General features: G+C 44.5%; 1 protein-coding gene and 1 long non-coding RNA gene across 2 annotated transcripts in view; one reads left to right on the top strand and one right to left on the bottom strand.

Moving 5' to 3' along the window:
- The window catches only part of TH (tyrosine hydroxylase), a 414,235-nt gene that overhangs the window by 34,002 nt on the left and 357,644 nt on the right, over positions 1 to 22,589 (bottom strand). Inside the window, exons 10-11 of the mRNA XM_069623939.1 lie at positions 22,153 to 22,209; positions 21,388 to 21,483 (exon numbers count right to left, since the gene is read on the bottom strand). Coding sequence (XP_069480040.1) covers positions 21,388 to 21,483; positions 22,153 to 22,209 — 153 coding nt within the window. The remainder of the gene's footprint in view (positions 1 to 21,387; positions 21,484 to 22,152; positions 22,210 to 22,589) is intronic.
- Positions 1 to 22,589, top strand: part of LOC138503877 (uncharacterized) — a 121,771-nt gene that overhangs the window by 14,558 nt on the left and 84,624 nt on the right. The gene's annotated exons all lie outside the window — the stretch shown is intronic.

Genomic DNA, 22,589 nt, shown 5'->3' with positions numbered 1-22,589 from the left:
TTCCTATTATTTTGTTGGGGGTATTTTTACTTCCCATTTTTATTTTTGGGGAGTATTTGCCAATTTTTACAGAGTTAAAGTGGCCGATACACTCCTTTTTTTAGGGCTGGCTGCCAGCATCCGGGGGGATTTTGGTGGATAGGGGTGTTTTGTTTGGGTCTAGATGATCGGATAGAGTGTGAGAGGGTTTCAAGAGGAGGAAGGGAAGAGCCAAGCTTTGAGGGCGTTTGTGAATGCCAAGTGATTGACAATATTGTGGATGTGCAGGGGTAGGGAGTTCCAGATAATAGGTGCTTGGAAGGAGAAAGAGGATCCGCCCAGTCTGGTGGAGTTGTAATGTGGGATGACTAGTAGTGATGCTGTGCCAGATCTGAGCATCCTTGAGGGGTGTTAGTGAGTGTCTTTGTCTTGGAGGAATTACCGGCCAGTGTTGTAGATGGATCGGTGAGTGATGCACATGGCTTTAAAGGTAGTGCATCGACCAAAAGGAAGCCAATAAAGGACTCTTAGTGTAGAACTGATGTAATCTCTTGGAGGTAAGTTAATGAGCAGACGGGCCACAGCGTTTTGTATTCTTTGCAGTTTCCTTAGCTGAAACACTGGTGTGTCTAGGTAAAGGCAGTTTGCATAGTCTAAGCGGGAGAGGATGATGAAGATGATGGTGGTTAAACGGTGAGGATACGTGGGGTATGGGAAGATACGCCTGAGGATTCATAGATGGAAGAAACAGGTTCTGAATACGGAGCTGATGTTTTGGGAGAGGGATAGATTTGTGTCCAGTGTGCATCCCAGGTTTTTCATTGAGGTGGAGGTTGCTGTGAGGGGACTAGGGATTGGAGGCCCGGGAATAGGTTGGGGAAGGAGCGCTGTTTTTCCGCAGACTAGGATTTCTGTTTTCTCAAGATTGAGGATGAGGTTGTTGGTCTTCATCCAGCAGTCAATATCCGAGAGGCATGATGACAGATCTGGATGGATGGAACCTGGTGATTTGGGGATTTTAAGGATGATCTGTTTGTTATCTGCGCAGTTGTAGCAGGTGAGATTGTTGGAGTGGATGAGTGGGGGTAGAGTGGCTTTAGATAGATGTTAAAGGAGAGGAGAGCTAGGGATGCTCCCTCTGGGACCCCATTTGTTACTGGTCATGATGTGGAGGTGAACGGGTGGAGGAGCATGATTTGTGAGCGGTTATAGATGAAAGAGGAGATCCAAGAGAGGGGAGTATCTTTGATTCCTAAATAGTGTAGCATTTCTAGGAGGATGGTGTGGTTGATGGTATCGAAAGCAGCACATAGGTCAAGGAGGATGAGTACTGCACAGATTTTAGGTCATCCCAGATGGACACTAGGGAGGACTCTATTCCTCTGAGCAGTCTGAAGCCAGATTGGGTAGGATCAAGGGTGTTGTTGGCTTCAGTGAAAAGGCTGTGCTGCATGTATGCGGTGCAGTCCATGAGTTTGGCCGTGAAGCAGGTGTTGGAAATGGGCTGGTAGTTTTGGGGGAGGAGTGGGTCGAGGAGGGGTTTGATGTAGGAGGTCGTTAAGGCTTCTGGGAAGGTTCCCAATGTTAGCGAGTGGTTGAGAATTGAGTGTGCGATACTGGTTGCACAGTTTGAGACTAGGACGTTTTTGAGGAGGGTGGGTGGGCAGGGTTCCTTAGGGGAGCATGAAGGTCGGCTTTGTGCTAGGGGGTTTGGACAAGGGTTGGGCTGTGGGTGGGTAGGTGACAGAGGAATGTGTTCCAATTTAGAGATGATGGCAGGGTGTCTGTCAATAGCAATGTTGTGAAAGTGTTCTGATAAGGGGTCACATAGGAATTGGGAGTTGGGTGAAGGGGGGGGGTTGGAGCAGCCTGGAGAATTGAATTTAGAAATTATTCTATGCAGTTCCTTGCTCGGGTTGCAAGGGTTTAGGTTTTTGTTTCCATAGAATGCTTTCTTGGTTTTTCTGATTTGCAATCTATATGCTCTGGTTGGTCTTGCTAGGGGGATTTTGTTCTGGGAGGCAGGATGGTTATCCAGTCCCATTCCAGACATTGCTTGAAGGCTTTCAGTGATTTGAGGTTGGCGGTATACCACCTGTGTTTGGGTTCTGATATCTGAGATGGCTGTTTTGTTGGGATGAGGGGTGCGAGGGCACTAGAGAGCCAGAGGTCAAATTGTTTGATGGGGGGACTGCTCTCCATAGTTTCACTCTCGATTGAGCAGAGCGAGATCTATTTGGAGGATGTAGCAGGTGGGGGAAAGAGGGTGAACAAGTGAGGAGAAGGGACGTGTGCCTTGGAATTTGGGAGCAAGGAGGGCAGTGAGACGAGGTGGAGGGTTGGGATGTTGGGCTATGTGTTGGCAATGGTTAGGTTAAGGTGTTGATGGTCTTGCCAGACCTACTGGCGCGCCTGCGTGCGGCTATGATCTGGGCAGTTTATGACATGGTGTCTATCCTCTGGGTGGGAACCATCCTTGGTTGGGAGGCTGCACATACAGAAGGTGTGGTTAGGTCAGGTGTAGGAGTAGGGGAGGTGGTTATGTCGGTAAGTGTAAAAACTGAAACATCTACAATTGGGACACCTGAGTAGAGGGGGCACTTCCACCAGGAGCGTCTAAATGGGAATGAAGCAGCAGGCAGCAAATGCAGTAACACCTACATTAGGGAAACCTGGATCGATGGAGTAACACCCAAATGGGGGTACAGCAGTAGCCAGTAAACGCAGTAGCACCTAGATTTGGGACACCTGAATCGAGGGAGGAACGCCTAAGTTGGGGTAAAACAGTAGACAGTGAACACAGTAACACCTACATTAGGGACATCTGGATAGAGGGAGTAACTCCCAAATGGGGATACAATAGTAGCCAGTAAATGCAGTAGCACCTAGATTTGGGACACCTGGATAGAGGGAGAAATGCCAAAATGGTGGTGCAACAGTAGACAGTAAACGCAGTATCACCTACATTATGGACACCTGGATAGAGGGAGTAACTCCCAATTGGGGGTACAATAGTAGCCAGTAAATGCAGTAGCACCTAGATTTGGGACACCTGGATAGAGGGAGAAACGCCAAAATGGTGGTGCAACAATAGACAGTAAACGCAATATCACCTACATTTGAGAGACCTAGATAGAGATAGAAACACCTAAATGGGGGTACAACAGTGTACAGTAAATGTAGTAGCACCTAGATTTAGGACACCTGGGTAGAGGGAGGAATGCCTAAATGGGATGAGCAGTAAATGCAGTGCCACATAGATTTGGAACACCTGGAAAGAGGGAGACATGCCTAAATGGGATAACAACAGTAGACAGCAAAAGCAGTAAAACAAAGATTTGGGAAACCTGGATAGGGGGAGAAATGTGTAAACGGGGGTACAAAAGTAGACAGTAAAATTAAAATGATGGTCAACTAAATGATTTGCCTAAGTGCGAGATATTGCTACCTGACCCAATCAGTTTGACTGTGAGATGTAGCTGACTAACTCAATGATGCAAGATATGGCTGCCTAAGATAATCAACCTAGATGCAAGATATGTCTAACACAATCTACCTAGATGTGAGATATGGCTGACTGACACAATCTACCTAGATGTGAGATATGGCTGACTAACACTATCTACCTCAATGCATATTTGGTCAGCTAAAACAATCTACCTAGATGCAAGATATTGCTGGCAAAGACAATCTACCTAGATGTGAGATATGGCTGGCTAAGACAATCTACCTAGATGCAAGATATGGCTGATTAACACAATCTACTTAGGTGCGAGATTTGGCTGTCTAAGACAATCTACCTATATGTGAGATATGGCTGACTAACACAATCTGCCTAGATGCAAGATATGGCTGCCTAACACAATCTACCTAGATGCAAGATATGGCTGTCTAAGACAATCTACCAATATACAAGATATGACTGGCTAAGACAATCTACCTAGATGCGAGATATGGCTGGCTAAGACAATCTACCAAGATGCAAGAGATGGCTGGCTAAGACAATCTACCTAGATGCGAGATATGGCTGACTAACACAATATAGCTAGCTAACAAGCACAGTTTACCAGATATGAGATATGGCTAATATACAACCGTGGGTTTCATACAGAAGACTACACGTTTTATAGGTAGGACAAAGACTGATATGCAAATGGATATTTCCCATCTGTGAAAGGCACAGTGAGAAAAAGCAGTGTCTGCGAACTCTCAAGTCGTTAATAACCACTGAACAGGTTATCAAGCCTTGTTCTATCGAGAGAGGGGCGCGCGCTACCTTTGCAAACCACACGTTTTATAGGTAATAAGATAGGTCAGACAGTTTAATGAGGAGCAGTATTGGCTGTTGCCCCTGTCGAGACCTAAATGGTAAATAATGAATGTGATAATCTGATACAGAATACTGCCATACTCGTGATGAGGGCCATATCATTTTAAATACCACGTGTGGTTAAGACACCAGCCACTTATGAGTTAGAAATCACATGGGTTACCTAGAAATAACTGCATTAGGACAAGATGTGCTATTTGTCCCATGCAGTAAATGTGCATGTGATGACAAGATTAGGCAGAGTTTTAAAAATAGGTGGCATTAAAAATATGTGCCTTGTTCATAACGATGGCATTAGTGTCGAATACTAAAAGACTCAACAGTTTCTTTGTCGTCCCATAGATCTTACGACATGTTACCAGGTTCAGACGCCCAAAGTCCAGATACAACATGTTTATGTGGGCTCATTTTTTGGGTTCAAATAGGGCAGTTTTTTGCCCAAAGTGCCTCAGTAACATGGAATTGTTTTTATAGCCCATCTGGTCGTTTTGACCATTCAACGGACCAAATCGTTTTTTTTAAATGTATTATTTGCAACACATTTTATCAAAAACAACCCCCCTGGGTGCTACTGAAACAGTTCATCATGAAAGGAACAAACTGGCGTTTGCAACTGTAGGCCATGTTTTCATTGCGGTTTTGGACTCTGGATTTGCAAAGTTTGAAACATGCCTCGGCAGTGGCTTTAATGTCACAATAGTACTCAGAGCAGCAGCAGGCGTGTGCAGCTCGTTCTTAGGGCTTCTGGTGGCAGCCTCTATTTTGTACCAACCAAAGTGTTGGTGAGTGGGGGGAAGGGTGGGTGGGTGAGGTCAAAGGTCATTTATATATCGCGCACTGTGAATTAGACCGCCTCTTGCCAGGCATTGCGAGATGCACTGCTAGAATCTCAGTCACGTCCCTTCATGCTTTGCCATTCATTCGAGTGATGTATTTCCCAGTCGCCCACTGAAGTGGCACAAAGGAGAAGCCCAGAGTGTGCCCTCTACACACCATTTTCTATATTGAATCTTGTACTTGAAGAAGTCTATGTAACACTGCACCTCTCACTCTGTATCCCCCGAACATGCACATTTTTTTCACAACACAATATCAAAGGTGGACACATGAAGCCATCCTAAGCACCCCTAGGCTGCACTTTCCACAATGCTGTACGCGTCCGAAGATGGTTACATCAATCTATACACAAAGGCATCCCTACTCACCCCAAGGAAAATGGGATAGTGTGATAGATATGTCTATAGGGGATGTCTATGTCTATGAGGATATATAGGTGAATGTAATATTCGGTTAGTTCAAATGTACAAACAGTTCTTGCATTCGCAATGGCTTCCTGAATAGTCCTGAATCACTCAACATTACGATACAACTGGTCCAGGATACGCTATTATTATTGTTATTGTCAGCAGCCAACCCTGGCCATAGTTCTTTACCCCCAGCGGCTGCAGTGCATGCCCTGTGTTAAGCATGGACCTGGCATACACGTGGCGTTGCGAGATGCAATGCACCTGCCTACAGTGGCCGCATGGCCTATGCCTTGTCCTTTGGGCACTGCTCAGGCAGGCCTGCAGCCATGCTTGGTGCATTTGCTTCTTACTGCAGTGACTGCGGGGCATGACCTATGCCATGTCCTGTGGGCACTGCTCAGGCAGGCCAGCAGCCATGCTTGATGCATTTGTTTCGTACTGCAGTGACTGCAGGGCATGACCTATGCCATGCCCTGTGGGTACTGCTTATGCAGGCCTGCTGCCATGCTTGATGCATTTGTTTCTTACTGCAGTGACCGCAGGGCATGACCTATGCCATGTGCTGTGGGCAGCCATGCTTGATGCATTTGTTTCTTACTGCAGTGACTGCACGGCATACATGATCTATGCCATGTCCTGTGGGCACTGCTCAGGCAGGCCTGCTGCGTTGCTTCATGCAATGGCTGTAGCACACCACCTGCAGCCCTTTGCCTCAGTGCCCCACCGCACACCGAGCCCGGAACATGTTACTTTGCCAGCTAGAATAGTATATGCGTTCTTGTCTTAAATGTGGTGTCCATACCTGTCCGAACACCATGTAGCGTCCCATTTTTTTTTTCAGAATGATGTTCACAAACTGGCAAATGCATCTAACAGCTTTGGCACAGATCGACCAATCTGATTCGGGGGTTAGTTTTGCATCCCTAAGCGTCCACAAAAACAAACATCAAAATATCCTTATTTCTGTTAGATGGATTTACACCAAACTAAAAAAATCATTTTAATAACAGCCAAATTCTAACTCCAAAGTTTGGAGTAAATCTATCATCTGTTTTTGCTGTAGTGGGGGGATAACCTTCCTATAGCACTTTGAATGACCTGGGAATGTCACTTGGAGATCAGCCCTCTGTGTACTGCAATCCCCTCCTCCTGTGATGACACTGCACTAAGGTTTATTACATAAATGCACAGGTAACTAAATAGGGGAGATTGGTCTAATGGCGCTAAAGTTATTAATACCCACAACTAGAGGGGTGCAGTCACCGCCACACTCATATCATGCAAGGTGAAAATATTCCAAAATATATGCCTCGGACGACGAATCTATCATACGCGAAATGACTACAAGGACATGAACGATACTGCAGTCAGCAACATAGTGAAAAGGGCTTGTCATTTCTCTGCTGGCCATCCAATCGTCCATACACCAAGCATATGTCACTAATGTGCGCACAACAGAGCAAACAGAGGGACAGCTGGACATGTACATGTGCAACCTCAGCAAATGCAAGAGTGGAAGCTCTTTCCCATTAGCCTCCACCTGCCACTCACGACACTTGATTCTGCCCCCCTGCGCCGCTGAAATCTTGGGAAATAGGCCAATGGGTCTCTGTCGCCACAGCAGCGAGAAGGCAAGGTGGAACGGGCGCCATTATGTATAAGGAGGGATGACAAGCAGAAGCAAATGGAAGCAACGCCAACTATTCATAAAACAATGTCAGCACCGGAAGAGGGCAGGAAGGATGGCAGCCGTGCAAAAAGCAAAGAAAAAATACAGGGAGATCAGATGTGCACCCTGTCTACACCCAAGCTCTGCCACCCATGCCCTCAGCTAACCAACCCGATATCAGATGCATTTTACCTCCTACACTGGCATTATGCACACATATGTCAGATACATGGCCTGCTACAACCTAGAAAAACACTCTCTCTCTCTCTCTCTCTCTCTCTCTCTCTCTCTCTGTCTCTCTCTCTCTCTGTCTCTCTCTCTGTCTCTCTCTCTGTCTCTCTCTCTCTCTCTGTCTCTCTCTGTCTCTCTCTCTGTCTCTCTCTCTCTCTCTCTCTCTCTCTCTGTCTCTCTCTCTCTCTCTCTCTCTCTCTCTGCAGAGTGGAGCTGGAGATGCATCCCTTTGTAAGGGGAGGGGCTACCATCTACAGGTACTGGAGACAGTATAGTGCCATTACCCACCCTTTACTCTCCACATGTTTTCGCAAATAAGCGATTATGGGGAGGCATCCTATACAAACTGCAATTCTCAGCCAGAAGCTGTTGCCGTCGTGACCTTAGTAAAGTCATAAAGGACGCCATGAGGAATGACCTAAGTTGCTGCTTTTTAGCTAACGTGAAACAAGTGCAGTTTTGCATAGCAACTGGCAATGTGTAAAAGTCATGAGAGCATGGATCTCACACAGACTAGCAGTCCAGCATATATATCACCCGACTGGTGATAGAGGCCTTTGAATCCTGTCACTTTTGTACTGCTCCTTGCCTCTTCTGAATGTGTGGGAGAAGTGAAACGTGGTCTAAGGGACTGTAAGTTGCCACTTTGTATTTAGGAAAGGTTATACACATCTTCTCAACAACGCATGGCTGTGTAAATTGTATTGCAGTTGTCATTTATATAGCCCCATTTCCCAATTTGGATGACTTCAATGCGCTTTGTGGTTGGAACGCCCTCAGGGACCGAAGTCCAGGAATGGGAAAGTTCTAAGAGTTTACTTTAAAATGCGTGTGTGTATTCTGCACGGATTAGCACCTAGGAAGGCTGGCTAGGCTCCAGTAAGCAACCCAGACATCATGTACGCGGGCGGGTGTTGTCAGTGGTTAAGACAGAGTGCTAGTGCAGGAGACTCAATGTGTGCCCAGCTAGACAGAATTTGTCGTAAGTTGTCGCTGCATACTAAAGGCAGATGTGTTGAGGCATGTCAGGGGTTTCAGTGCAGATGTCTATGAGAGCAGCTACACCGGATTTGACATAGCTGTAGCTGCATTTTGAGTACATAAATGGAGAGCCATGCCTGCGGCATGTGTCCACAGATGTAGTGCGATTTATACATACAGTAAACGCGATATGCTGGTCGTTTGAGTGCATCTTCTGGTGGGGTTAGCATACTACCATTGGGAAGGACCTGGCTGGTGGCATTCTTTGAGTGCAATAGGCAAATATATGAAATAGACATTGCCACCTATGGCCTAAAACCAATGGTATCGTTTCCCATCCCCAAACGAAAGAAACTTAGTGTGTCATTATTTGCCCCCCTGGGAGTCTTAGTTCATCGCTATTCCCACCCCCCAAAAGCCATCTAAGTGTGCACGGTGTCATATAGCCCAAGCTGAATGGTGCATTTTCCCTCTATCTCCAGTGAAACCTAAGAGTTGAGCATTCTGATAATTAGGTAGGGTGGTCTGACTGAGTGCGTGACATGACCTGTCCAGTTTGGCAGTTTGCACCAGTTATAGTGTTTGAGGACCGGGGGGAGGGTGGAGGTTGGGGAGATTGATATATGATCATCTGTGCAAGTGAAAAGAGGCGAGTTTATAACTGTGTGCCACTGCCAACGCTGCCGGCATTCGCTCTGGTTTGAAATTGTTGGTGTTTTGTTGGGTCTGGCTCAGTACTTGTGTCCAAATAGCAATCAAAGGATTGTGTGGGAGAGGGATTTCAAGAAGATGAAGGAAAAATACAGGTTTTGAGGGCATGCCTGAATGCAAGGTGATAGTCAATTCGGTGGATGTGGAGAGGGAGAGAGTTCCAGATGGTGGGAGCTTGGATGGAGAAGGTGGATCCACCCAGTCTCGTGCAGTTATATTGTGGGATGATTATGAGAAGTGCTGTGCCAGATCTGAGGGTCCTAGACGGTCGGTAGTGTTTGTGTTTATCTTTGAGGAATTTGGGACTGATGTTATGGATGGCATGGTGAGTGATGCACAGGGCTTTAAAGGTAGACCGTCGACCAATAAGGAGCCAGTGTAGGACTTTCAGTGAGGGGCTGATATGTTCTCTGAATGGGAGGCCAATGAGCAGGCGTGCCGCAGCATTTTGGATTCTGTGGAGTTTCCCACATTGGAATGCCAGTGTGCCTAGATAAGGGCAGTTTGTATAGTCCAAGCAGGAGAAGATGATGGCGTGGATGTCAGAGATTCAGTGTGGCTTGGTGAGGTATGGGAAGATTTGCCTGAGGATGTGAAGGTGGAAGGAGCAGGTTGTGGAAAACAGAGTTGATGTGTTGGTTAAACAGCCAGGTCCCCTCCCCTGTGTGGGTTTGAACACTTGCCAGTTCCCTTTTGTCTACCATCTGGTAAGGGATGGGAACTCCTTTTCTCATGCTTCATTTTCCAGCACACCTGCTATCCACCTCTTCCTCATTCTTGCTTTTGTTCAACTAGTCCATTTTTTTTTACTTAACTTTGGAAGCTCATATTCTTGCTATGACAATCCATGTTGCAGCGCACTCGGCACTCAATACAATTCCTTTTTTCCCCACATGGAATTTGCAGCAGCTTACCCCATTTGTATTTTATCAGCTGCCTGTCAAACAGGTGGTCCCAGTGCATGGCTGCGCCCTTTCTGAAACAATGACACCCAACAGCTGGTATTATTATCTACCTTAATGGTACTCAGTTTGCCAACCTCCACCTTCACAATCAAGAGGGTGTCCTATTCTGTATTTGTGAAAACCTGAAGTATTCTTCAGTTGCGCCAGGCTACAAAGAGCGATATCTGATTCTCGAGAGTTGATTTCTCAAAATGTGTTAACATGCATATAGACTGTATTGCATATATCTTAATGTCTTTTCAATAATCAATAGGATGCCCCTTATTTATTTTTTTGGAACCAATTTATTAAACTTTAACATATTATATCAGCGAAACAAAACATCACAATTCTTAAATATATACAAAACAGTGTTAGTGAGTAAAATAATGGAGAAAAAGAGGAAAGAAAGAGAAAAAAGAAAAAAAAAGAAGAAGGGGGGGCAAAAAACGAACAACCAAATGCAATCAATTGCAATCCAGAATGCACCCACGAAGTCCAGAATCTCTTAGAGAGTACCAAATCACGAAGCATGCAAATCACAATACTAAACTTTACAATAAAAATAAAACAGGAATGTCTACTTATCTTTGCACAGGGTAACTTGATACAGGATGCAAGGTCAGATCAAATTTGTATCTAAGAAGGCCTTCCAGATCTTATCAAAAGTAGGCCTTTTCCTTTGCACTGAATATTTCACACTTTCAATATTGCATGTACGATACATCTCCTCCACCCAATTGTTTTTTTTGTTAGATAAGCATCTGATTTCCAGTTTCTTAGGATTAACTTTTTCACCAACATGGCCCCCTCGTAAAATTCATGTGATCTGATGTTGCCCCACAGACTTTCACGGTAGCACCAGCACCGTTATGAACGGTGCCTGTGCTACCGCCATCCCGATTCGCATTGAGTCCTCGGGTCTTAATACCCTGGTAATTCTGGGAAGCCAGGCACCGGAAAAATCACGAGTCCGGCGGCTAACCTGCTGGTTTTACTGGCACGGCTACCACCAGACTCATAATGAGGCCCCTAGTCTTTTACAACTTATAAGGTCCTCTCTTATTAGAGTGTAACAACCATAGACTGTTCTCAACCAGTGGGCGCACTTATTTATAAGGCAGTCTCCAGATTCAAACTAATCAATGGAACATTTGGGAACCCAATACATATATACCATTCCCGTTCTTCTGGCCACCCTCTGGTGGCCATATTCCCTACCTAGGGCTTCAACATTTGCATTTTTGAGGCCCATGTATTTGGTGTACTACGAGTGGCTAATTCTGGGGTCACACTATAACCAACATCTCCAACAAATCCCCTCGGGTATGCTGACCCCCTTTTGCCAGGTCCTCGCAGCCCCCTCCCTAAAATACTTTTTTTGGGGTGTTTTATCCTGTGGATTGATAGTTGTGGAATTGGTGCCAGCATTGATTATCCCCTTTAGCCCTGTGACTGCCACTACTTTGGTGTACATGATGGGGCCCTGCAGATCAGACTGAGTCATGTCCGATTTAGGGGCAATTCCAGGTTTCTTTGCAGCTGGTTCCAGCCCCATAGTGATTTCCTCCCTGGGAAAGTACAGCTCCGCAGGGATATCACTTCCTGTGCTCCTGCTGTTTTGAAGAATCCGTAACAGAAGCTTCTTCAAGGCCGCTAACTTGAGAAGGACCAAGGAGCATTTGCAGCTCTGGGCTGATTCGTGTGAGTTGGTAACTGAGGCAGGGGTAAATGGTGTTCCTGGGGGATTTATTCAGGGGTGTTTAATGCCCAGCAAAGGAGCTTTCCCAGCAAAAGGACCACACACATCCTTTCCAGGGTGGTCAGAGTCATCCAAGGGTATCAGGAAACTGGTCCTTAACGTCAGGGGTCTTGTCTCCTACAGCCCATGAGTGTAAGAGCTTGAGGTTGAGCTCCTAGAAATGTCGGCTGCATGCCCCTCTAAATTAAGGTTCACAGGTAACTTGAAGGCCTCAGACAGAGTCGAGGACAGAGTCATAAGTGCACTTCACGTGGGGCTGGTTCTCAGAGATCCGAGGAAGGTTCCTCCCAGGCTTGAGCATGGAAATGGTAAAAGAAGAGGCTGCAGATGCATCAATTAATGTCAGGGCCGCCAGTTCACAGGTTCCCCCCAGGGAGGCCTTAGATGAGGTGGGCAGCCCATGGCTCAATAAGACCAGAGGAAAGGAGGCACTTCCCCCAAGAGTGGATACTGAATGGGCCAGACTGGTGTCACCTACTCCAGGAATGGATGGTGCATGGGCTTTCCCCTTGCTGAACCAGTCAAGACTGCCCTCTTTGGCAAGTTCACTTGTGTTGTTCCCTTTGACATTCAGACGTCCTTCCAGGAAGCAATTAATTTCCCTGATTAGGTTATAAGTGTACGCTGTTATCATGGTAGAGCTGTGGGCCCTTGCTTTGCTCGTATCAAGGTCAGTGTCTAGAGAAGGTGGGAAACAAACAAACAAACAACCAACCACTACCGAACCAGAACAAAGAAACACTTCTGTCAATGTAATTGAGCTCCTGAAGAAACAGAGGCCCCAGCCACAATATCAGCGAACAGCAGCCTCACCCAAGAAAGAACCTCAGGAAAAGAAAACCCAACAAACACTACCGTGACTGAGACACAAGAAATAATAGGCAAAAAACGAACAAGGAAAAACACACTTCACTCTAGCCTACTCAGCATAAGATTGATGGCAAAACACAAAACAGAAATGTATGACCTCCTAAGCGAGGCTGGCACCGATGCACTATTTTTCACGGACATATAATTATAGGACAACTACAAAATAATCGCACACAAAGTGATACCAGACAACTTCAAACTAATACATGGCAACAGAGAAAATGAAAAAGGAGCTGGAATCGCAATGGCACACAAAGATCACATCTGTGCCACACCAGTATCACCAACTGACATAGAAGACTGAAAATCCCTCCTAATCAACATCAAGCTCAGCGACCAAGTCAACTTACTGTTTCTCCTGATCTACGACTGTTATCCTACAACCAACATTTTGCAATGAAGCTCACTGACTCCATTGCCAACCTTACCACTTATCATTATCACATAATTGTCCTGAGGATTTAAACATATGGTTTGAAAGTGAAATCAAAACCACAGCAAACTCCCTCAGTGCCCTTCTGAAAGCACTCCACTTCAAGAAAATAGTGATTGGACTCCCCCACAGTGCTGGACACACTTTGGATGCAATTTTCTGCAGAGACAGACTCTCAACCACTAACCCATCAGTACCAAGCATATGGAGTGATCACCGCTTGATCCCATTCACGGTCATACTCCCAACCCTCATACTGCCCAGAAAAACAATACTGCATGCTACTAACAAAAGAAATGGGAAGAATCTTGATCTGGAATCCCTAACAGAACTGATGGAATCAACCAAACCAAATATCTCCCAGCTAAACAGAACAACCCCTGACTTAGTGGGAAAAATCTTGATGCCTGGATCACAGAGGCCATATACCAATTGGCACCAGCAAAACCGTTCAAAGCCACTGTGAAATAAATGTCAGCAAGATGCTGCGCAAAAGAACTGTGGGAATTCAGATAAACAAACCGCAAACTGGAAAAACTATGGAAAAATCATTACAACCAATCAGCCAAAATTAAATACCACTGACAACTGAGAATGTATAAATCAACAGTCCTAAAAGCAAAAAAGACACACTACACCACAAGAATCCAATTGGCAATAAATCCAGAAAAAGAACTATTCAAAATCATCAAAGAAATCAAAAACCCAACATCTTCCAATAGAGATGCTATATCATCACAATCACTATGTGACAACATCACTAACTACCTAAAACCAAAACAGAATCAACCAACAGACCACTGACACAAGCTATGCAACAATAAACATAAATACGGAACCACCAATAATCAGCACACCACCAACCGCAGCATCACCCGACCATTTCAGACCCATAGATGAAGAAGCTTTCATCAAACTAATAAAATACACCAACCTCATTGCTACCCCAGTGATCCATGCCCACCAAGTATCATCAAAGAAATTCTCACCCACAGCAACCCAGCATCTTACTTCCACCTACTGATGAACTGATCCTTAAACACAGGAATAGGAACTAAAACCTTCAACTCAGCATACATCAAGCCGTTCCTAAAAAAATGAAAACAGGAAGTGTGGACGACCCCACCAACTAAAAACCTATATCAAATCTACCCTATTCAGTGAAACTATTGGAGAACCACATCTTACAAAATCATACTCAACCACGTAGAAATGTTTGGAACACTCGACCACTCGCAAGTCGGCATCAGACCCATGAGAGGAACAGAATCAGCACTACTATCGATATGTAACAATCTAAAAATAAATGCAGACAACAGCACCCGATCGGCCCTTATACTGCTGGATATATCAGCCTCCTTCAACACAATCAGACACATAACATTAATGGAATGCTGCGTAAAAGATTCTGCTCGCCAAAGGTTAAAACCTTTCCTCACTAACCAAACAGAAAAATATACCTACCGCCATTTACTTCTAACGCCAAAAACATCTCCTGTGGCATACCACAAAGGTCTAGCCTCTCCTCACTCTTCTTCAACATATACATGTCTGCCCTAATGAAACTCATTCAAACCCATGGACTGACCTCCTACAACTATGCAGACGATACTCAACTCATTGTCAAGATAACCTCAAACCAAGACCCAAACAACCCCCTACACAATTCCCTCACAAACATATACACCTGGAAGACAATCAGCAATCTAATATTAAACATGTCCAAAACAGAAATCATGATCTTCCCACCAGAGGATAATGTACCTGCCACACAACTGAACTGCCCACCAGGCATGGGAACCCAACCTCAAGCATCTGCTATGATAAAAAAAGCTGTGAATACTCATGGACAAGGTACACTCACTAGAACCACAAGTCAACGCAATGGCTAAGAAATGCTTCTGCCTCCTGAGACTAATTAGAGGGATCCTACCCTACTTCTCGTTCCCACACAGAACAATCGCAATCATCTCCTTAGTTTTTATCAAGAATCGATTATGGACTGCAGAACGACTCACTCAAAAACTCCAACGCATCCAAAATACTGCAGCAAGCATACTCCTGAGACTAAACGGAAAAGACCACATCACACCAGCCCTCCGAAGCCTACACTGGCTATGAGTAAAAAGAAGTATTAACTTCAAAGCCCTCTGCATCACTCAACAATCACTACACGGACAAGGAGCCACATTCCTCCAACCCAAAATCAACAGCTACAAACTAGGAAGAAAGGAAGAAACCTGAGATCAAGCAATGGCCTGCAAATGGGTTCCATGTGTTAATATCCCCGCAAAAATATTGTGATACAAAAATATTGCCATATTTTTGTGGCGATACTGAGCCATGGACACTGAGGGGGGACAACCCTGCAACCACCGCATTATTTTTAAATGTGCGGGGGGGGGACACCCAAAACCCCTGCTCCCACAAATTATCCCCCCACAAAAATATCGCCTATGGCGAGACAAACAACCATATGTCCTGAAGCCTTTGGGTTAGTGGCGCAATACAAGAATGTAGATAGATAGATGTACGGCAATATTTTTGGTGGGGATAATATGTAGGGATACCCTGCAAATGGAAACACAACACTCAGAAAAAAGGAAATTCAGAGGAATCACATTCTCCCAACTAATAGCCAATCTATTTAACAAAATCCAAAAGGAGCTACGAATGACCTCAGAAAATGACTGAAGACTTCACTATTCAACTCTCAGATATAAGCATAAAGCAGGCACCTGCCACAATATTACTGCAAACCTGAGAAAATCAAGCGACAGTATGTATCATGTATCCTGGAACCAACAACTAAACAACCACACCATACTAACCATTACCCACCTATTCTCCTCGGTCCTCTCCAGCATACCCAACACATACCTCACATGAACAAATGCACCAGCCCTACCTTACACAAAACACACAACTCACACGTCTGTCAAAAGAACAAACTGCTGCAAGTAAAAAACCCAAACACTGAAAGTTGCCCCTCTGGACGCAATGGGCCTCATTACAAGTTTGGAGGCAGCCATGGTGCTGTTAGCACCATGGCTGCCTCCAAACTCGGGTCTGGGTTCCTTGAATGAGGAATTACTGGGTCATTCCAACCTTGGAGGACCCGGTAATTCCTCATTCAAAAAACCCATCCCCATTCCCATTCGAACACCCATAGGGCTCAATGGGGATGGAGCTAATAACGAGCCCGTTAATAATGGGCCCGTTATTAGCTCCCTGGTCCCCTTGCTGGACCCGCAAAGGAAGGACGTCTGGTCTGACCAGACATTCTGAGCGGGTCCCGCAAGGGAACCTCGTAATAGGGTGGAATGGGTTTAAGGGAACCAGCACCATTACCGGCGCCGTTAAACCCATTCCGCCCACCTCGTAATGAGGCCCAATTACTCCATTGCACACAATTCAAACACACTCAGAAATTTGACACGCACAGATGCCAGTTTTTCCTGGTTTTACAAGCACTGGCAGAAGAGAACAACCTCCAATCTGTCCCTCTTATGTCACTAACCTAGCCAACTCACTTTCTTAGAGAGCCACATGAGCACCTGAAGACCAGGCAATGGCAATAGTTCACGGTATTGTGGGGTTTAATGACAGCCAAAACGATATAACTGAAAGGCCAAGATAGCCTTAACACAGCGTAAGGACCTGGTGTATTATGAAAATAAGTGTCTTTCTGAAAACAATACAAAGAAGTATCTATAGATGGGAAAGTCACATTACAGTGTTGACTGAGAGACAGAAGCAGCATTTTTCATTGAAACTGCCACAAAGAAAAATGCTGTGCACTCCGAAAAATAAATATCACCAAGAATATTCTAAGATGAAAAGTGCCTATGGTGAAGGAGGAAAGGACCAACTGCCTTTCAATTTCAGATTGCCACCTGAATTCATAAAATGCTGCACAGGGAAACAAAGTAATCATTAGACATGCTATTTGTGTTTCAAATACAACATGTGAATCTCCTTAAACACAGACAAATGTGCTTCTTGTTGTTGGGCAGATTCTCAAGTGCCTGCCTGACTCCTTATCTGGAAGGAAAATCTCTGTGAAGCAGAGGCTCACCATCTATTTACAATGGACCAGCTTAATACAGACCGGGCCAGGGAGGGTGAACATGATTGAAAATACAAAGCCTTAGATCAAAATTGTTGTCAACCTAAGATTGCAGGGACACAATGGGAGATGCCAGCAAGCCTCCTGATGTCAGAGGCCAACTGGTGCATAAGAAACTCCTCAGCACATCAACCCTCCAGAGAAGAAAGGCTGATGGGTGTATTGCAGGCTGCACCAAAAATGAGGCCACGGAGCTTGGGAGAGCATTTCATGAGAAATGAAACCTATATGGAGAAATGGGAGTTAAGATGTGCATACATGTTGAAGATTTGCCATTAGCTTAAATAGACTGTCATAACTGTTGATTTTCTCAGCAACGATAAGTTGCACCAAGTTCATGCCAGTGTAATTTTAAAGCTAATTTCAATGCAATTGTGTTGCCACAATTTTCATTCACCTGCAATTTCTGGAACTCAAGTTATAATTGAAAAATGTTTTCAACTTCCCCGAAAATGTCCTGAATTTAACTATTATACTTTTTGAAGAAAGGGCAGAAACCCATAGCACTCCCGTGCTATGGCATGCAAAAATGAAAGTGACCTCTCCTGGTCCGTTGTGAGGAGGGAAATATTAATATCTATGGGCCTCATTACAAGGTGGGCGGTAAGGGGTTAACAGCGCCGGTAGAGGTGCCAGAGCCGTTAATCCCTTACTGCCCTATTACGAGGTCCGCTCGCGGGACCCGCTCTGGACACCTGGTTTTACCAGACATTCTTAGCGGGTCCCGCGAGTGGCCCAGCATGCTACCAATGGGCCCATCATTAATGGGACCGTTATTAGCATGCTCCCCATTCCCATTGAGCCCTATAGGGGCTCACATGGGAATGGGGATGGTCCGGGTCTGGGTTCCCTGAATGGGGAAATACTGGGCCCTCCAAGGTCGGAATGACCCAGTATTTCCCCATTCAGGGAAAACCGGACCCAAGTTTGGAGGCAGCCATGACCTTATTAAGGGCATGGCTACCTCCAAACTCATAATAAGGCCCTATATATCTTGTTATTTATTGGTAAATTACAAATATTTGTCATGTAGCCACTTTTAGGGTAAAAAGCTGACAGCTAAAAAGAAATTGTGTAAATGACAAAGGTGTATGCCTCTCCACTTCACTCAGGGAACTCCCTGCGTTATCGGCAGACAGGGGTTAGCTATGGGGACGAGTAAGAGAGGATAATCATCCAATTAAATCTTAGCACCCTAGACCTGGCACCTGTTAATTGTAATAATCAGAGGTGTGGCTTGGACATTGAAATTCACCTGCTCTATGCAGAAAGGGATCAGGAGAGCAGAATTTGATCAGACAAGGAGAAAAGCTGCCTAAAAAAAACATCAGACGATAGGAGTTCAAATCTTCCAGGGACACTTTCCTAAAATTACCTGGGGGGAAAAGCTGAATAGATATCTAACCCTTGCCTGGGAGGACAGCCATTGGGGAAGCCTAAAGCTGAGGGAAGTCAAAGAGAGTGGAAGCTGGTGCCTACCTTGGGCTGACGTATCAGGCCCAGATCTCTGAGTTCCCACCAGAGAGGATTCTGGAACCTGGCTGACTTTCCTGTGCACCAAACCCAGAGTAATCCCATGTAAGTAACTTGCTCAAAATGAAATTAAGTGTGGGGGGATCTGCTTGCCTTAATATTCTTCCCTTAATAGTGGGTGGGGTGGCAAACTGTGTAGACCCTTAGCATATTTGAATGACAATTAATTCAATTAACTCCCAAATAGATTGAAACAGTGGGTACTTGGAGGAATTCAAAACTTTAACCCTCTTTCCTACCGGGAACGCATATTAAAATCATTTAAATAACTGGGGTGTCTCTTGCCACAAAACGAAATTGATAATTGACTTCCTTCCCAAACCTTGCCATTGAAATAGAAAGGTGCTGCTGCAAAACGAAATTCCCAACCGTTACCACTTCCCAAAACCCTGTCTTTCAATGAAAGGTGACCTTGCCACAAATGAAATTGATAATGTTCACATTCCCAAACCTTGCCTTTAAAACTAAAAGGTGCTGTGCCACCAAACAGAATTCCCAATTGTCACACCTCCTTAAACATTGTATTTAAACTAAGGGGTGCCCTTGGTCCAAAACTAAATTCCTAAACTTTCCCCACCCTCTAGAGCTGGCATTTAAACATAGGGTTAAAGTAATATCACTGATGCTTGGGTTTTTGGTGCTGGGGGAGAAGTGCTTTGCACAAGTGAGACCTCATGTATCCAACACTGAATGTGTGATCTGTAGCTTGTTTTAAAATCAGACCTGTGTTTACTTTTAATCAAAATTTTGGTCATGTAATATTTGCCTGTGCATTACGAAAAAGAAAGTAATTGTGTGCTGAAGCTTTGTTTTGTGCCAAAAAAATGGTGGTGTGTGTAACATAAACAGAACCTCATTGAATCTAAACTATAAATAAATATGTGTTTAGTCTATACCCCTGCCTGGTTCATGGATCAATGTTAGAACAGAGTGAGGGATCTACGTGGCTCTATATGAGTCATAAATAGGGCATGTTGAATCCTAAATAAATGATCTATTGTGGTCTCATTTAATTGGGACGGGGGGGACTCCCTATGTTGATCGTGGTCTCCCAATATTTCATCACAGTATGAATCAATTTAACATAACATAACAAACCTTTCCCTCTGGACAGGAATTTATGAAGTTTACTTAGCACAGTCCATACCTAGTACAACCCCTTGGACATTTCCAGGCATTGTTTTGTGCAATGCAAGAATACAATTATTGTTAAGATATACTTCTCAAAATAGAATAGCAGGTGCAACTGATGGCTAAAATGCCATTGCCAATTGGTTCTATCATGGCTGCTGCATTGACAGAGAGAATAATGGTGGCAGCATGCCTGAATATCTATGTAAAGGCATGGAAAAGTGAAAGAAAAATAATATCCTTCACACACCTTTCCTAGTAGAAAAGCACTTTGGACACAGTTGGATATTACCTCTCCTCAATGTTCCATGGAAAAGTTCCCCCCCTCCCCCCACCTCCCCTCCAGCCGCCTTGGAAATGCCAAACGTCATGTGGGTATCATGCTGGAGAAGCAGTAAAGAAACAGTCACAGAAACAACATTAAGAATTATGCTGTAACCCAACACGATGTAGTAGTATCAAAGAACAAGAAGATTAAATATAAGAATTGTGTAAGAATACAACAAATTGAGATTTTATGGTTATAGAATGAAACCAAAGGAAATGACCATAGGAATTTACAATGGGCAGCCCTGAAGAAGCTTGATGTGGAGTCACTGCTACACACATAGCAAAACATGTGTAGACAGAGTGGGGTGTTTTCTTGTAATTCCCCATTTGGTACTTGATATTCATTGTGTCAAATATAACTTGTGTTTGGAATACAAGTTTATGTAGAAGTGTGACCAAGAAAACATTGTGTTTCCTTGGAGAGGAATTGTGTGGTTATCATAATTTGCAACCCTTTTTGGGAGCAAAAGACAAAAAGGACATACTGGGCCTAATTCACAGAAGAGCTTTATAATGGCAAACCCCCATTGGAAAACACTGTGTGAATAAGAGCCTTCATACCTTGAAATGGCAAGGAATAAATGCAAAAGACTGAGTGCAACAACGTTTGTTTGCCTGTTTGTCAGTTACTTTTAAATACCTCAAAATGCCCAGATCAGATATCATGCATATTACTACTCAGTGTCTACTTGAGCTTGCACGTTTCTACGGTATGGCAATGTGTGTTGGTGTATATGTCTGTGTGATGCTTGTCTGGTGGTATCAGGTATGGGTCAAGGCTCATGCTAAAATGTATCACTTCATCCTTGATTCTCAGGACTAGAAATGTATTCCACAAATCTCTGTCCAGTAGATATTTTGAGATAAGCAACAGTTTGGTCTTTTGAAAAATATGATGTTAGTTCTGTAATTACTGCCTTGGCAAGAGGATGGTGGGATATTGAAAGCTTGAAAACAGTCCTCTCTACTACCCTATAAAAGTTAATAAATTGTGTCTCTCGTCAAGCAAAGACTGATATTTCAGGACACATGCTTCTTTCGAGCTCAACTGCTCCCTCTTTAGTGTAAAACAATGCTTTATGCCAAATGAAAGGTCTTGAGACTTACAATTAACTCCCCATAAGATGACAGGAGACCGGCACCATAAGCTTTGAGTGAACCGTTCTGCTTGCACAGTCCAAACTCCACGGTAAACCAGTAAAGCTGGAAGACAAACAAAATGGTGGTTGGTCCAACACTCCATTCTTTACTCATAAACAAGAATAAATCAATGGGCTACATACAACTGCTGAAAGAAACATGTGCCAATTATGAAATTCATCCATGCTAACAAACTACAGGTCTACCGGAAATGCTTCCACCAATGGACATTGTGGCGATAACTCACATATGCGGATTGATTCATGAATTGCACTGGCAAATTTGCTTAGGGAGGGGAAGATCATGGGCAGAGAGCATAGGTTTGGGGCCCCATCAAAAATGGGGTTACAACTGTTCTAGGCAAGTGCCCAAGAGGCAGTGAGGAGTGGAGAACACCTCTCATTGTCACCTCTTTCATAGCACATGGTCAGATGGTACGCCGGGCACTGACAGTGCCAGCGCGAAGGTCGATCAGGATTGCTTCAGTTACCCCTTGCTTTAAAATGTTGGAAAAGGGGAAGGATCAGACAGATCCACGTGAGGAGTGGAGGCTGCCCCTATGCATTTACTCGTCAAGAGCCTGTTTGATACTCTGATATGGGCATGGCCTTCACACTCAGAAGCAATCACCTTACACTCCCCAAACGTCCGAGTCATATTTCAGCACAACAGAGTCCAGCAACCACATGTCAGGTGATCTTTGGTCTAGCAACTGTAACCGTCCCCACCTACCGTCGAGAGCTTTTCAATCTCCTCATCGGACACTCCCAAGGAAGCGAGGCCAATATCCTAGCAAGGAGAAGAAAAACGACGATGTTACACAAAGAGGCACCCCAACACATAAAGGCATGCATCCATTCAATGCATCTTTTATAATCTTCTTATTTTTTGCCTTTGGCTACAGGTTTAACAATTGCCCATGGCGTCCCTTGCTGAGAGAGGATCAGTGGATCCCAAGGCTCCACATTAGGTCCTTGCAGTGCCTCCTCTGAGGATATACAGATAAAAGGCCTGGTCAAATCAGAATGTTGGGGTCAACAGTGCATCCTGGGATAAATGGACCTGAGCATAAGTGAAGGTGGTTTCATTATAACCTCGGGAGGGGGATTTCTATTAGCTGCAAATAATATTGTGTGGAAATGGTACGAAGAATTGAAGTTGCAGCCAGT

Source organism: Ambystoma mexicanum, chromosome 11 (assembly GCF_040938575.1).
Source record: "Ambystoma mexicanum isolate Mex_15411 chromosome 11, UKY_AmexF1_1, whole genome shotgun sequence".
Classification (NCBI taxonomy): Eukaryota; Metazoa; Chordata; class Amphibia; order Caudata; family Ambystomatidae; genus Ambystoma; species Ambystoma mexicanum.
This window is presented reverse-complemented; position numbering and strand designations above follow the sequence as displayed.